Here is a 15,751-nt window from a genome sequence, read left to right as displayed (position 1 = left end):
CAAAGGTGGTGTCTTCTGATGCTTTGCATAGGCCCCATATGGGCTATTGCTGTAAAGTATCAGAAGTAGAAGATGGTTTACTCACCACAGGGGCCAATGCAACCCAAGTCTTCAGATAAAAGGAGAAAAAAGACCTTCATGTTATATACATTTGAAACTGCTACTAAAAATCATTCACTCAGGCTTTGTGATATTAGTGTCCTTGGAAGCCAGAGCTGTAAGATTACGCTGGAAGTGAAGCCCTGATGCAAGGAGAGTGTCTCATCATTGACATAAACTCTCCACTTTGGTGGACATAGGACAGACCCACAGCACCTGATTCGCCTTCTCCCATGGGTCGGTACTTCGTACTGCTGAATTATTAGAAGATAAATTGTCATAAATTGGTTTTCCATTGCTTGTAACACAATTCCTGAAACTGGGTAATTTATAAAGAAAAGAAGTTGATTTCTTACAGTTAAGGAGGCTGAGAAGTCCAAGGTCAAGGGGCTACATCTGGTGAGAACCTTCTTTTTTTTGAGACGGAGTCTCGCTCTGTCGCCCAGGCAGGAGTGCAGTGGCACGATCTCGGCTCACTGCAAGCTCCGCCTCCCGGGTTTGCGTCATTCTCCCGCCTCAGCCTCCCAAGTAGCTGGGACTACAGGCGCCCGCCACCATGCCCGGCTAATTTTTTGTATTTTTAGTAGAGACGGGGTTTCACCATGTTAGCCAGGATGGTCTGGATCTCCTGACCTCGTGATCTGCCCGCCTCGGCCTCCCAAAGTGCTGGGATTACAGGCGTGAGCCACCGCGCCCGGCCCTGGTGAGAACTTTCTTGCTGGCTGGACTCTGCAGAGTCCAGAGGCAGCACAGGCCATCAACTAGTGAGAACGCTGAGCATGCTAGCTCAGGTCTCTCTTCCTCTTCCTATAAAGCCGCTCACATGATAGCCCATTAATCCAGGAATGGATTAATCCATCCATGAGGGCTCAATCACTTCTTAAAGGCCTCACTTTGGCCGGGCACAGTGGCTCACACCTGTAAACCCAGCACTTTGGGAGGCCGAGACGGGCGGATCACGAGGTCAGGAGATCGAGACCATCCTGGCAAACATGGTGAAACCCCGTCTCTACTAAAAATACACAAAAATTAGCCGGGCATGGTGGCGGGTGTCTGCAGTCCCAGCTACTCAGGAGGCTGAGCCAGGAGAATGGCATGAACCCGGGAGGCGGAACTTGCAGTGAGCCAAGATCGCACCACTGCACTCCAGCCTGGGCGACAGAGCAAGACTCCGTCTCAAAAAAAAAAAAAAAAAAAAAAAAAGGCCTCACCTTTTAATATCGTATGGCAACACTGAAAATCAAATTTCTTTCTTTTCTTTTTTTTTAAGAGACAGGGTCTCACTCTGTACCCAGGCTGGAATGCAGCAGCATGATCATAGTTCACTGCAGCCTTGACTCCTGGGCTTAAGTGATCCTCCCACTTCAGCCTCCCGAGTAATCAGGACTACAGTTATACATCATCACACCACAACATTTTTTATTTTTTTGTAGAGGCTGAGTTCGCTTGAGCCCAGTGAGCTATGATGGCACTACTGCAGCAAAGGTGACAGGTGACAAGGCAAGACCCTGTCTCAAAAAAAGAAAAGAAAAAAGGGGAAAAAAGAACACCCATGTAACAATGTAATCACTTTCACCCCAATGAGAGAAGATTCACTTACCGAATAAAACTCAAGTGAACACCAAGTGACCGGTGGGACCCGGAGCAATCAATGCAAAGGAACACTCCATAGGTTATGCTCGCCCAGCTGGGATTTTTGGCACCACAATCAAAACACACCTGAAAAAAAAAAAAGCTAAATTCAGTTACTAATTTATGTTAGCCAAATAAATTATCCTATAAGATACAGTAAATGACTTAGCTTGAAAACTGCTTAACCTTTATAATGTAAACTTTGGGACTGTAATATTAGAAAGTATCTCATCTAGGTTTTTTAAAAAAGCCTCATATTTCATGTTCTTTTATTATTATATATAATTATATTAATTATAAATTAGGGCTGGGCGCGGTGGCTCAAGCCTGTAATCCCAGCACTCTGGGAGGCCGAGACGGGCGGATCACGAGGTCAGGAGATCGAGACCATCCTGGCTAACACGGTGAAACCCCGTCTCTACTAAAAATATAAAAAACTAGCCGGGCGAGGTGGCGGGCACCTGTAGTCCCAGCTACTCGGGAGGCTGAGGCAGGAGAATGGCGTAAACCTGGGAGGCGGAGCTTGCAGTGAGCTGAGATCCGGCCACTGTACTCCAACCTGGGCAGCAGAGCGAGACTCCGTCTCAAAAAATAAATAAATAAATAAATACATTATAAATTAGTAGAGTTAATTACTATATTATGTATTTTTTTATTTTGAGACAGAGTCTCGCTTTGTCACCCAGGCTGGAGTGCAGCAGCACGATTTCGGCTCACTGCAACCTCTGCCTCCCAGGTTCATGCCATTCTCCTGCCTCAGCCTCCTGAGTAGCTAAGACTACAGGCGCCCGCCATCACAACCGGCTAATTTTTTGTATATTTAGTAGATACAGAGTTTCACCGTGTTAGCCAGGATAGTCTCAATCTACTGACCTCATGATCTGCCCACCTCGGCCTCCCAAAGTGCTGGGATTACAGGCGTGAGCCACCCCGCCTGGCCTATCGTGTATATATTTTAAAAACGCACACTATACATAGTGAAGAGAATTTAGGTTTGTGTACCATCTCAAACATGCCTTATCCTTGAAGCTTCAGCAGGGATCCTACCAGTCATGTAAAGGAATGCTAGTGAGGGAACAGCCCTGCCTGGGAACACTCTAGCCCTACCATCCTTCCTGGCACTGGCTATACCAGATGGTAGGCTGTTGCACATATTTCTTCTCTCCCCAGCCCGAGGAAGAAGTTGTGGCAGCCAGACTCCAAGATGGCCCCAATGAAACCCACCTCCTGGTATTCACGTCCTGTGTAATCTCCATCCTCACTTTACCAAGGTGATCTGTGTGTCTGTGTGTGTGTATGGCAGAAATGACCATGTCATTTTTGAGACTGGGTTACAAATGACACTATGGCTTTTTCTTCTCTCCCCCACTCTCTTTTTCTCTCCCCCTGCTCCCTCTCCACCTTGGATCACGAGCTCTAGGGGAAGCCAGGTGCCATGTCTTGAGGACGCTCAGCTAGCTCTGTGGAAAGGGTGAAGTGCTGAGGAACTGAGGCCCTCGGTCCAACTGCCAGCGAAGAGAGGAGGCCTGCAACCACCATGTAAGCTCCCAGATGACCTCAGCCCTGGCCAACAGCTTGACTGCAGCCTCATGAAAGACCCTGGGTCAGAAGCAGCCAGCTAAGTCACCCCAAATTCCTGACCCTCAGAACTATCTGTTGTTTTATATACTAAGCTGGGGGCGATCTGACACGCAGCAATAGATAACTAATACAGAGAGAGATTCCTTTATGAAATGCTGTGCCCTTCTCTACCTCCACCACCTCACTCTGTCCAGGTCACTTTGATAACTCTTAGATGCATGTTCATAACCGAGGACTATGTCCCCTGCCCACTGAGAGCCCTGAGAGCTCTTACAGGGGTAAAATCTTTCCCTTTCGCCAATCTTTACAGTTTTTTTTTTTTTTTTTTAAAGAGACAAGGTCTGGCTCTCACTTAGGCAGGAATGCAGTGGCATGGTCCTAGTTTGCTGCTTTATGGCTTTTCCTGGCTCTGTCACCTAGGCTGGAGTGCAGGGGCACAGTCCTAGCTCACTGCAGTCTCGAACTCTTGAGCTTGAGCCATCCTCCCACCTCAGCCTCCTAAGCAGTTAGGACAAGTGTACGCCACCACGCCCAGCTAATTTTTTTTTTCTTTTGTAGAGACAGGGGTCTTGCTATGTTGCCTAAGCTGGTCTTGAACTCCTAGGCTCAAGCAATTTGGCCCTCTCGGCCTCCCAAAATGCTAGGATTACAGGTGTGAGCCACCACGTCCGGCCCCTGTCATGTCACCTTGTTTTTCTGTCTACTAGCACAGAACCTGCACATGGTAAATGCACAATAAGTGTTTGCTGAATAGCTGTGTACTTTTAAATCTCACACATAGTCTGAAAAACAGGCTTACCCATGGTATGGTAAGCATTCAGTAAATATTTGTTAATCAAAAGAAAAACTTTAAAAACTTATTGCCAGCTCAAAAATTATTACTCGCCCCTTCAACAATGACACTGAAGCCCAACATTCTGCACCAACAGGAGCATAAAAGTACTTTAAAATACACAGTGCTGGCCGGGCGCGGTGGCTCAAGCCTGTAATCCCAGCACTTTGGGAGGCCGAGATGGGCGGATCACGAGGTCAGGAGATCGAGACCATGCTGGCTAACACGGTGAAACCCTGTCTCTACTAAAAAATACAAAAAATTAGCCGGGCGAGGTGGCGGGCGCCTGTGGTCCCAGCTACTCGGGAGGCTGAGGCGGGAGAATGGCGTGAACCCAGGAGGCGGAGCTTGCAGTGAGCTGAGATCCGGCCACTGCACTCCAGCCTGGGCGACAGAGCGAGACTCCGTCTCAAAAAAAAAAAAAAAAAAAAAAAAAAATACACAGTGCTAACTAGCAGAGTCACACATGGGAAGTGTGCTGGGCCCATAAAATACACAGTGCTTGCTGTGGAAAGTAGTATTTATAACTCATTAAACTCAGAATAGGAAAAAAAAAATCCTCCAATAGAATTGTTTTTAATCTTTCTGCAGGAAAAAAAAAATGTATTAGATAATTAGATATATACGCTGGGTGCAGTGGCTGACACCTGTAATCCTAGCACTTTGGAGGCCAAGGCAGGTAGATTGCTTGAGTTCAGGAGTTTGAGACCAGCCTGGGCAACGTGGCGAAACCCTGCCTCTACCAAAAAAACAAAAAAAAATTAGCCAGCGTGGTGGAACACGCCTGTAGTCCCAGCTACTCAGGAGTTTGAGGTGAGAGGATCGCTTGAGCCTGAGAGGCAGAGGATGCAATGAGCTGAGATCACTCCACTGTACTCCAGCCTCAGCAACAGTGAGATCTTGCTATAAAAAATTAAAAAAATAAAAAAATGTAAAAAAAGATAATTTATAGGCAGAACCACTTATGTGAAGGCTGTCCAACCTATCATTATCAAGCAAGATCTGGCTTCTGGTCTTTTGAGGGCAATACAAGAGAGGAAACACGAGTGGGTTTTCTTTTTTTTTTTTTTTTTTGAGACGGAGTCTCGCTCTGTCGCCCAGGCTGGAGTGCAGTGGCCGGATCTCAGCTCACTGCAAGCTCCGCCTCCCGGGTTTACACCATTCTCCTGCCTCAGCCTCCCGAGTAGCTGGGACTACAGGCGCCCGTCACTTCGTCCGGCTAGTTTTTTGTATTTTTTAGTAGAGACGGGGTTTCACCGTGTTAGCCAGGATGGTCTCGATCTCCTGACCTTGTGATCCTCCCATCTCGGCCTCCCAAAGTGCTGGGATTACAGGCTTGAGCCACTGCGCCCGGCCTACGAGTGGGTTTTCTAAAGCCCCTCACCACGATATGCTCACACTGATGGCACATTGAATAATGGGGGTGGAGTGACAACTGACACAAAAAGAGGCCAGGGGATTCACTTCGGTGTTTACTGATTACCTGCTGTATGTCAGACATGTGGCAGTTGATGAGGTATGAAAAAGTAGCAGCGCAAATACTAGCAGAACCCCTACTGGTGCCAGTCTTTAAAGAGCTCACTGAGAAGTGGGGAAGACACGCAAATTCAAATGCCCTGTGGTGATGGCCATTAGGGGAACCCTCTTCTATGGGGCATCAAACAACACAACAGACTCTGCCAAAAGATGCTGTTCTTCCCCATCAGGCTGTTTGTAATTTCTCACCTAGTCACTCAACTACCAGTTGCTGTGCACTTACTGTCAAGTGTACCTGGCACATACCAAGTGGACATACCAGCATGGTTCAGGAAGTCTGCCCACACGGAGCCCACAGTCTAGCAGTCCAGTGGGCAAGACAATTGGTTACAAGATTGTTTCCTAGTAAGCAAGGACAGGATGCAAAGGGTTTTTGGTAGAGGTGATGGCAGAGATTTTGGGTACACAGCCCAGAGCGGGCCAAGTTTGAGAATCACTTCTAAGGTGGTCACCAGACTGGCCACAAGAAGAGAGCAGTGAGGTTCCTAATGAGGGAGGCAGCTTTGGCATCCTCCTGACCCATCACCTAAGCTAAAGGATTGCTAAAATGTAGCCCCATGAGGAGGGGCCACGTCTACCTTATTCACTTGAACTTGGCACCATGCCTGGCACAACACAGGTGCTCACTAAATGCAAATGCACATGGTGGAGCAGTTTGTAGGGGTAGAGGAGCTAACAAGTGGAGACTGGGACATGTGGAGGTCAGAAGTGGTGAGAAATACAGGTCTGGCTCCCATAAATGCTGCCTTGATCCTCCTGCTATACCAGGAGGCTATGCTTTGGAAGCAGGGACTGTGCTTTGATTTGATATGCAATCCCAAACCAAAGTCAAGATGTGGCTTTTGTTTTTGTTTTTTTTTTTTTTTTTTTTTTTTTTTTTTTTTTTTTTTTTTTTTGAGACGGAGTCTCACGCTGTTGCCCAGGCTGGAGTGCAGTGGCGCGATCTCGGCTCACTGCAAGCTCCGCCTCCCGGGTTCACGCCATTCTCCTGCCTCAGCCTCCTGAGTAGCTGGGACTACAGGCGCCCGCCACCGCGCCCGGCTAATTTTTTGTATTTTTAGTAGAGACGGGGTTTCACTGTGGTCTCGATCTCCTGACCTTGTGATCCGCCCGCCTCGGCCTCCCAAAGTGCTGGGATTACAGGCTTGAGCCACCGCGCCCGGCCCAAGATGTGGCTTTTGAAGCAGAACATCAGTTCTTATGGTGATGAATAAGAAATAGCTTTTGACTGACAATTTGTTTTGCCTAATGATGAGAATAATTAGTATACAAATAGTAACAGCTAATACTGAGTGTTTAAGTCAGGCACTATTGTTGGCACTTTAGCCAGTTTCATCTTCCTAACAACGCTTTCGTTAGTAGGGTTACTAGTAGAAGGTACTATTGTCATCCCCATCGGGGCCAGCTTCCTGGTCATGTGTGAGATCTATGCAGTCGCAGAGGGCCCCACACTTAGAAGAAAAGAGCGTGTAATTGGCTTAATGCTCTGCTGTCTCATCTTGAAATTCTTTTTTTTTTTTTTTTTTTTTGAGGCAGGGTCTCACGCTGTTACCCATGCTAGAGTATATGGTATGATCTCGACTCACTTCAGCCTCTGCCTCCTGAGCTCAGGCAATCCTCCCACCTCAGCCTCCTGAGCAACTGGGACCACAGGCTTGCGCCACCATGCATGGCTGATTTTATTTTTTTTGGTAGAGATGGGATTTCACCATGTTGCTCAGGCTGGTGTCAAACTCCTGAGCTCAAGCTATTCATCCACCTTGGCCTCCCAAAGTGCTCGGAATACAGGTGCCACCGCACCCAGCCTCATCTTGAAATTATTATTTTTTTTAGATAGGGTCTTGCTCTGTCGCCCAGGCTTGAGTGCAGTAGCATGATCTTGGTTCACTGCAACCTCCGCCTCCTGGGTTCAAGCAACTCTCCTGTTTCAGCCTCCCGATTAGTTGGGATTACAGGCACATGTCACCACGCCCAGCTAATTTTTTGTATTTTTAGTAGAGACAGGGTTTCACCATGTTGCCCAGGCTGGTCTCGAACTCCTGAGCTCAAATGATCCACCCACCTCAGCCTCCCAAAGTGCTAGGATTATAGGAGTGAGCGACTGTACTGGTGGAAACTTTTTTTTTTTTTTTTTGAGACGGAGTCTTGCTCTGTTGCCCAGGCTGGGGTACAGTGGCCAGATCTCAGCTCACTGCAAGCTCTGCCTCCCAGGTTTACACCATTCTCCTGCCTCAGCCTCCCGAGTAGCTGGGACTACAGGCGCCCGCCACCTCGCCCGGCTAGTTTTTTTGTATTTTTTAGTAGAGATGGGGTTTCACCGTGTTAGCCAGGATGGTCTCGATCTCCTGACATCGTGATCCGCCCGTCTCGGCCTCCCAAAGTGCTGGGATTACAGGCTTGAGCCACCGCGCCCGGCCCAAAACTCTTAATACTGTTCAAACAAGGGCCCTGCATTTTCATTTTGTACATTTTACAAATTATGTAGCTAGTCTTGATCTCCATTTTATTTATTTTTTATTTTTATTTTATTTTATTTGTGTGTGTGTGTGAGATGGAGTTGCTCTCTGTCGCCCAGGCTGGAGTGCAGTGGTGTGATCTGGCTCACTGCAACTTCTGCCTCCTGGGTTCAAGCGATTCTCCTGCCTCAGCCTCCCAAATAGCTGAGATTACAGGCACCTGCCATCATGCCTAGCTAATTTTTGTAGAGAAGGGGTTTCATCATGTTGGCCAGGTTGGTCTTGAACTCCTGACCTCAGGTGATCCACCCACCTCAGCCTCCCAAGGTGCTGGGATTACAGGCATGAGCCACCGCGCCTGGCCTATTTGTTTTTTAAATCAAAGAACATTTTCTTAATTCTGATTCTTTTTATCATGTGCTTTCTTACACAAAGAACTTTCACATAAATTATCTTACAATAAGAGTTTCTTTCTGATTCAGTTTAAAAATGACAATAGCATTCGTTGTGCCCAAGTTAGAATTATACCAAAATTACCATATGTCAGCATGTACAATCATCCCACTGGTGGCCGGAAAATTGGCTTAAGGGAGTGTCTGTCATTCAGACGAGCCATCACCCCTGGTGGGCACATGGTGGGGATGAGGGAAGGCCGGACTAGAAGAAAACTGGGTCTTTCGGATCGTCTCTACTTCTTTTTCACTTCTTCACCATTGTCCCCACTGAGCTTGAACATAGGAATCTGCTGGCAATCCTTGGGCTCTAGGAAGACCTCATCAAGGTGCCACCTCTGAAAGGTGCACTTCTGGATGAGCTGATGTGGAGACGGCTCTCTGACTTGGATCCAGAGCTAGGAATCTTCAACTTGGCATCAGCAATGTCCACGAAGTTGTGCTTGTTGGTGAGTTTGAGACAGTGAATGTTGAGAAGAGGGCCCAGAGCACCCTGTGCCTTGGGATGGCTATGTACCTGCTCCAATGCCAACTGGTAACACGAAGCCCTGGAAAAGTCTTTTGTATGAGGTAATACACAAGGGCCAAGCCCCCAGTACTGAACACATTGCCGAAAAGGACCATTTTTTCCTTGAGGCACTGGCATCCTGCTTCCTGGATACTTTTGCCACCTCACAGCACAACTCTCTTGAAAATCATCAAAGGCAAGTTGTTCTGTAAGCGACAGAAGCACCATGCTGCAGAGAGCATGAGGAGTCCTTCCGGGTGTGGGATGGCGGCAGTAAATCTTGATCTCTATTTTAGAGAAAACTAAGGAATTACTGAATTAAGTATGACAGATAAGAAGTGGCCACTTCTTAGTAATTCCTTAGTGTTTAGAAATGTCCACAGTGGGGACTGGATCCCATGCAGTCTGTTACCCGAGCCACTCTTCCCGCTCCACCACACTGCGCTTCAGAGCAGAAAACACACCACCTGCTGTCCTGCCCTTCATCCATCCACTAGACTGTAAGCTCCCAGAGGACAGGAACATACCATCAGTGTACATACCTTTAATGCTATACACAGTGCCCAGCATACCATAGGGGCTTGAGGAATACTTGTTGAATGAATAACCCAATCTATATAAAAGTAAGGAATGGTATAGCAACAAAGAAGGATTTCACAAACTAGAAAATTGACGCTTGGCCAGGTGCAGTGGCTCACGCCTGTAATCACAACACTTTGGAGGCTGAGATAGGCGGATCACTTGAGGTCAGGAGTTTGAGGCCAGCCTGGCCAATATGGTGAAACTCCATTTCTACTAAAAATACAAAAATTAGCCATGCTTGATGGCACACGCCTGTGGTCCCAGCTACTCAGGAGGCTGATGCAAGAGAATCTCTTGAACCTGGGAGGAGGAGGTTGCAGTGTGCCAAGATGGCACCATGGCACTCCAGACTGGACAACAAAGCTAGACTGTCTCAAAAAAAAAAAAAAAAAAGAAAGAAAAAGAAAATTGACCCTCATGACCTTTCATCCAGAGTAAGTCATCACACATGAGAGGAAGAAATTGGATACCACATTCTAAAAGTAAGCCAACTTGTTTTTCTTTGATTACCTCTCCCGGCTCATGTATCTTAGAGTTCTCTTTTATAACCCCAATTTTAAAACGCTATTGTTGTCTTTTAGGTAAGGGTTTCAAACCAGTGATCAAATACAAGGTCTCAACCAAGAAATATAGCACATTACTGGAAAACATTATCAGAAAACATTTCTGATCACTGCTTTTATTAATCTTATTACAGAATATAAACTTTTTCATAGGTGTGTTCTTCATAATAAAAACAGTTGCCATTTATTGAAGACTATTATATGCAGTTCCTACTGTTTTTTTTTTTTTTTTTTTTTTTTTTTTTTGAGACGGAGTCTCGCTCTGTCACCCAGGCTGGAGTGCAGTGGCCGGATCTCAGCTCACTGCAAGCTCCGCCTCCCGGGTTCACGCCATTCTCCGGCCTCAGCCTCCCAAGTAGCTGGGACTACAGGCGCCCGCCACCTCGCCCGGCTAGTTTTTTTTGTATTTCTTAATAGAGACGGGGTTTCACCGTGTTAGCCAGGATGGTCTCGATCTCCTGACCTCGTGATCCGCCCGTCTCGGCCTCCCAAAGTGCTGGGATTACAGGCTTGAGCCACCGCGCCCGGCCTGCAGTTCCTACTGTTGTTTTCCTTGGATTATTCCATTTAATCTTCACAATCACCCTCTGATTTAGGTCCAGTTCATGCCCCATTTTCAGATAAGGAAAAAAGGGACAAAGTGGTCAAGTAACCTGTCCAAGGGTGACATACCTAGAAAGTAGCAGTTTGGACCATACAAGCCTGTCTCTCAAAAGCCTCTTGATATAAAGACATTGACTTCTTATTTAAAATTATCTTTGAATTAAATCAAAGAGAATACATGTTGACGTTTCTGAGATAAAGGTGACAAAAAATATATCGTTTACACATTGCTAACCGCAGATCCTAATCTTGTCTAGTTATACAGGACCCACTCTTCATAAACACATCAATATAAATTTAAAAACCAAGGCTGGGCGCGGTGGCTCACGCCTGTAATCCCAGCACTTTAGGAGGCCAAGGCAGGTGGATCACTTGAGGCCAGGAGTTTGAGACCAGACTGGCCGACATGGTGAAACCTCGTCTCTACTAAAAATACAAAAAGTAGCTGGGTGTAGTGGTGGATGCCTGTAATTCTGGTGACTCAGGAGGCTGCGGCTGAATTGCTTGAACCCAGGAGGCAGAGGCTGCAGTGAGCTGAGATCGCACCACTGCACTCCAGCCTGAGCGACAGAGCAAGGCTCTGTCTCAAAAAAATTAAAATTAAAACATTAAAAAAATAAAGAAAGAAAGAAAATTAAGGCCAGTATGGTGGCTCATGCCTATAATCCTAGCACTCTGGGAGGCCAAGGCAGGGGGAGGCAGGAGGACTGCTTGAGCCCAGGAATTTGAGACCAGCCTGGGCAATATAGCAAGACCCTGTCTCTTCAAAAATAAATAAATTAATTAATAATAAAAATTAGCTGGGTATGGCGGTGCAACCCTGTGGTCTCAGCCTTATCAGGAGGCTGGGAAGAAAGGATGGCTTGGGCTGGGTAGGTCAAGGCTGCAGTGAACTAGGATCAAGACACTTCACTATACTTCAGCCTGGGTGACGGGGTGAGATCCTGTCTGTAAAAAAATAAATAAATAAAAATGTGAAAATCAAGAAAACAATGAAGAAATGGACACTGGAGAATTCCTGGAGCCTTTCTCTTAACTTTCCCATATCCAAAAGACATCACCCCCAATAAACTGTTTCCTTCCTCACCTAGGCTGGAAAAAATATGGGCTCCCCTGTACCATCAAGACTTAAAACCAACAGAAACACTTATAACACTTCCTATGCCAGCATGTTGAGGTTCAGGACCATGCTCAGTAACAGCTGTTCCCTTCGGAAGTGACAGTGGGGACCAGACAAAACTCGTGTCACCGGAGGGGCGGGGAGAGTCCACGCTGACGCAACAGCCCTTTGCACTCTCCAGGTCCCTCTCCGACCCGACTTGTCACCTTAGCCCCCTGCGTCACCCCAACACCTCCAGCTAGCTGCGCAAAGCTGTAAAAGTTCCAAGGAGAGAACAGTCTCTGGAGACAAAAAAAAAGAAAACCCCCATCTCCAAAGAGAGCCGAGGGGAGGGAGGAGGCTGTGGTGAACCTCCCTGGCCAAAGCGACAAAAGCTGGAAGCCAGAGCGGAGACTACTCGGCAGCTTTATCAGAAGAGAAACTGAGGCAGGCACCGCAAGGCCCGAGGAGTCTAGCCGGCTCCAACAGGCGGGGTCGAGCTCCAGGGTGGCGCCGGGGGAGCCGCGCTTTCCCCGCATCTGGCGCCAGCAGCCGGGGTTTCTGAGCCGGGAGCCCCCTCCTCGCAGCGCCCCCAGGAAGACCCCGCCCCCGCTCAGAGCCCCCGGTGCTCGCCCCCCGCCCCAAGAGCTCGCTGGAGGGTGTGCCCTCGCCGCCGCCCCCGGGAACGCTCCCGGGCCCGCGTGAGGACCCCCGCGCTCCGGTCTCCCGCTCGGGCCTCCCAGCTGCCCAGCCCCGCCCGCCCCGTCCCGGCCAGGCTGCCGCGGCCCCACAGTGCGACGTGTCACAGGCCGCGCCGGCCCCGCCTCCCACGCCACGGCCACTGGCGCCCGCAGGGGCCGCCCGCCGGTTCCCGCAAGGATGGCAGGCAGGCCCGCACTCGCTCACGGCCGCTACCTTGTTAGTGGGCACCGAGCGGAGGCGCTTGAAGATGGTCAAGATGTCCTGCTTGCTGGGGTCCCCCATCGTCAGCTGAGAGCCGGGCACTGCTGGCCCAGCCAACCGGTAAGGACCGACGAAGAGCGGTTGCCGCCTCAGCAGGAGCGACGAGGCCGCGGGGGCGGCGCTGCGCGTGACGGTCAGGCTCCGCCCCAAGCCCCGCCCACGACTGGGCCCGCTCACCGCCGGGGCGCAGGCGCCGCTCGCTTTCCCTCCCCGCCCTCGCTTCAGCGGCGCGGCTGGCCGGACCCCGGACGCTGCACGCGCGTGCGCAGGAGGCTCACGCGCCATTCGCGGCGCGGCTCCACGCCCCTAGTGCTGGGCGAAGCCGGTCCCGGGTGTGGCTGGCTGCCAGGCGCACTGCCATAGGATCCGCCAACCTTTAGTCTGGTCGATCGCCATTTCGCCTAACCGGCTGCTTCCATGGAAATATCAGAGGCAGGGGAAGGGGCCCACGCGCCATCTTTTGGCACCAGACGGATGGAGGGCTCGCGCGCCTTGACGCCGGACGTTAGCTGGTCGCCTTCCTTTTTTTTTTTTTTTTTTTGAGACGGAGCCTCGCTCTGTCCCCTGCAACCTCCGCCTCCCGGGTTCAAGCAATTCTCCTGCCTCAGCCTCCCCAGTAGCTAGGATTACAGGCGCCCACCACCACGCCCGGCTAATTTTTGTATTTTTAGTAGACACGGGGGTTTCGCCATGTTGCCCAGGCTGGTCTCTAACTCCTGACTTCAGGTGATTCACCCACCTCGGCCTTCCAAAGTGCTGGGATTACAGACGTGAGCCACCGCGCCCGACTCTCTTTGTTCTTGCCCTCTGCTCACTCCAGGCCCTGGGTGGAAAGCTTTCTTTGCCTGGAAACTGGCTTTCTGAAACCAAGGGTTTTTGTGTCACGTTCATGGAGAGGTAGCGGTGCGGGTTGAGGCAGAAGTGCTCAGTCAGAACTAATGAGTCCAGATGAGAAGCTTGACTTTTAACCCCAGCCCTCGGGGCTGCACCCTACCCTCGGAAACAATTCCGGCCAGAAGAGTTTACACTCAACAGAAGGTGCCTCTGTCACCACAATGGGTGTGGAGCCACTGGGAAGAGGTTGGGTGATAGTGAGGAAGGATAGCAGGTTTTGGCATCAAAGACAGTACCTTGGCCTCAATCCCAGTTCAGCCAGCTGCTTCCTAGCTCTGTGGCCTTGGTCAAGACACTTACCTTCCCTAAAGCATGGTTTATTTGTAGGCTCAGTGGCTCATGCCTATGATCCCAGCACTTTGGGAGGCTGAGGTGGGAGGATCACTTTAGCTCAGGCGTTCAAGACCAGATTGGGCAATATGGTGAAACCCCGTCTCTACAAAAAAAATGCAAAAATTAGCTGGGCATGCTGGCATGGGCCTGTAGTCCTAGCTACTGGGGAGGCTGAGGTGGGAGGATCGCTTTAGCCCAGAAGATCGAGGCTGCAGTGAGCCAAGATCACGCCACTGCACTCCAGCATGGGCGACAGAGCAAGACCCTGTCTTAAAAAAATAAAATAAAATAAAGCATGGTTTATTCATCTGTACGAAGAAATGAAAGAATCAGTGCTGAGTAGCACAGGCAAGCAGCTTCCTAGGGCTGTCCTGAAGAGCCTTTGGTGGAGCCTTTCTACTGTTAGAAGTCAGGAAATGTACACTCCACCCATCTGCTTAGATACCCTCAGGGGCAGTTGGGAGCTTGCAAACAATGTAACTTATAAACCCAAAGCTGCAACTTTTCCAAGAAAGGGAAGTCGATTACCTTCCAGAAAAGTACATTACTTTTGCAGGCAGCTCTGACGGTTTGAAAGTTCTTCCTGTATTGAGTCAAAGTATAACACCTGTGCTTTGTGTCCACCAGGTCCTAGTTTGGCCTTATACAGAATACCTGGCATGTTTATGAGCAGCAGTCCTATCCTTCCTGATGGGAATGGGAATGACGGTCCCATTTACTACTTGGAGCTGAAATCTTACTAAATTCTATTAACAGAGTAGGGCAGTCTAGCCCGTTCTCCACCATAGAGATCCCTGAGGAGAGGAGAAAAAAAAAGCAGTAAATTATAGACAGTATCTGCATGAATAGGGGAGGAAGGGGTAGGAGGTACCATTTATACACTATGGTTGCTTAAGTGTTCTTCATAGAATTTAGCATCTAATACTATACTATATAATATTCTATCTCTCTGTATCTCGCTCTCAATTGAATACATACTTCTGGCCAGGTGTAGTGCCTCACACTTGTAATCCCAGCACTTTGGGAAGTCGAGGTGGGTGGATTATGAGGTCCGGAGTTCGAGACCAGCCTGACCAACATGGTGAAACCCTGTCTCTACTAAAAATACAAAAATTAGCCAGGCGTGGTGGTGGGCACCTGTAATCCCAAGTACTCAGGAGGCTGAAGCAGGAGAATCACTTGAACCTGAGAGGCAGAGGTTGCAGTGGGCCGAGAACACACCACTGCACTCCAGCCTAGGCGACAGAGCAAGACTCTGTCTCAAAAACAAAAACAAACAAACAAAAAATATAGATATATATTGAAATCAAATCTGTTTTTTCTACTTTTTTTTTTTTTTGAGGAGTCTCACTGGAGTGCAGTGGTGCGATCCTGGCTCACTGCAACCTCTGCCTCCTGGATTCAAGCAATTCTCCTGCCTCATCCTCCCGAGTAGCTGGGATTACAGGCGCATGCCACCACACTTGGCTAATTTTTGTATTTTTAGTAGAGACGGAGTTTCACCATGTTGTCCAGACTGGTCTCGAACTCCTGACCTCAGGTGGTCTGCCCACCTTGGCCTCCCAAAGAGCTGGGATTACAGGCGTGGGCCACCGCACCTGGCCAATACACTATAGTT

At 48.9% G+C, this 15,751-nt stretch overlaps 4 protein-coding genes and 1 pseudogene across 8 annotated transcripts in view; 2 read left to right on the top strand and 3 right to left on the bottom strand.

Moving 5' to 3' along the window:
• The window catches only part of ARFGAP3 (ADP ribosylation factor GTPase activating protein 3), a 64,256-nt gene extending 50,924 nt beyond the window's left edge, over window positions 1-13,332 (bottom strand). The window contains exons 1-2 of the mRNA XM_050805873.1: window positions 12,859-13,332; window positions 1,700-1,818 (exon numbers count right to left, since the gene is read on the bottom strand). Coding sequence (XP_050661830.1) covers window positions 1,700-1,818; window positions 12,859-13,191 — 452 coding nt within the window. The 5' untranslated portion in view covers window positions 13,192-13,332. The remainder of the gene's footprint in view (window positions 1-1,699; window positions 1,819-12,858) is intronic.
• MPPED1 (metallophosphoesterase domain containing 1) overlaps window positions 1-15,751 on the top strand; it is an 822,621-nt gene that overhangs the window by 146,869 nt on the left and 660,001 nt on the right. The gene's annotated exons all lie outside the window — the stretch shown is intronic.
• The window catches only part of TSPO (translocator protein), a 677,237-nt gene that overhangs the window by 351,812 nt on the left and 309,674 nt on the right, over window positions 1-15,751 (top strand). The gene's annotated exons all lie outside the window — the stretch shown is intronic.
• Window positions 1-15,751, bottom strand: part of LOC126963616 (NADH-cytochrome b5 reductase 3) — a 414,164-nt gene that overhangs the window by 231,670 nt on the left and 166,743 nt on the right. The window lies entirely within an intron of this gene.
• Window positions 7,185-9,303, bottom strand: LOC126963669 (cytochrome c oxidase assembly factor 1 homolog; annotated as a pseudogene).

Source organism: Macaca thibetana, chromosome 10, assembly GCF_024542745.1.
Source record: "Macaca thibetana thibetana isolate TM-01 chromosome 10, ASM2454274v1, whole genome shotgun sequence".
NCBI classification, from domain to species: Eukaryota; Metazoa; Chordata; class Mammalia; order Primates; family Cercopithecidae; genus Macaca; species Macaca thibetana.
Note: the sequence above shows the minus strand (reverse complement) of the source record. Positions and strands in the feature narration are given on the sequence as shown.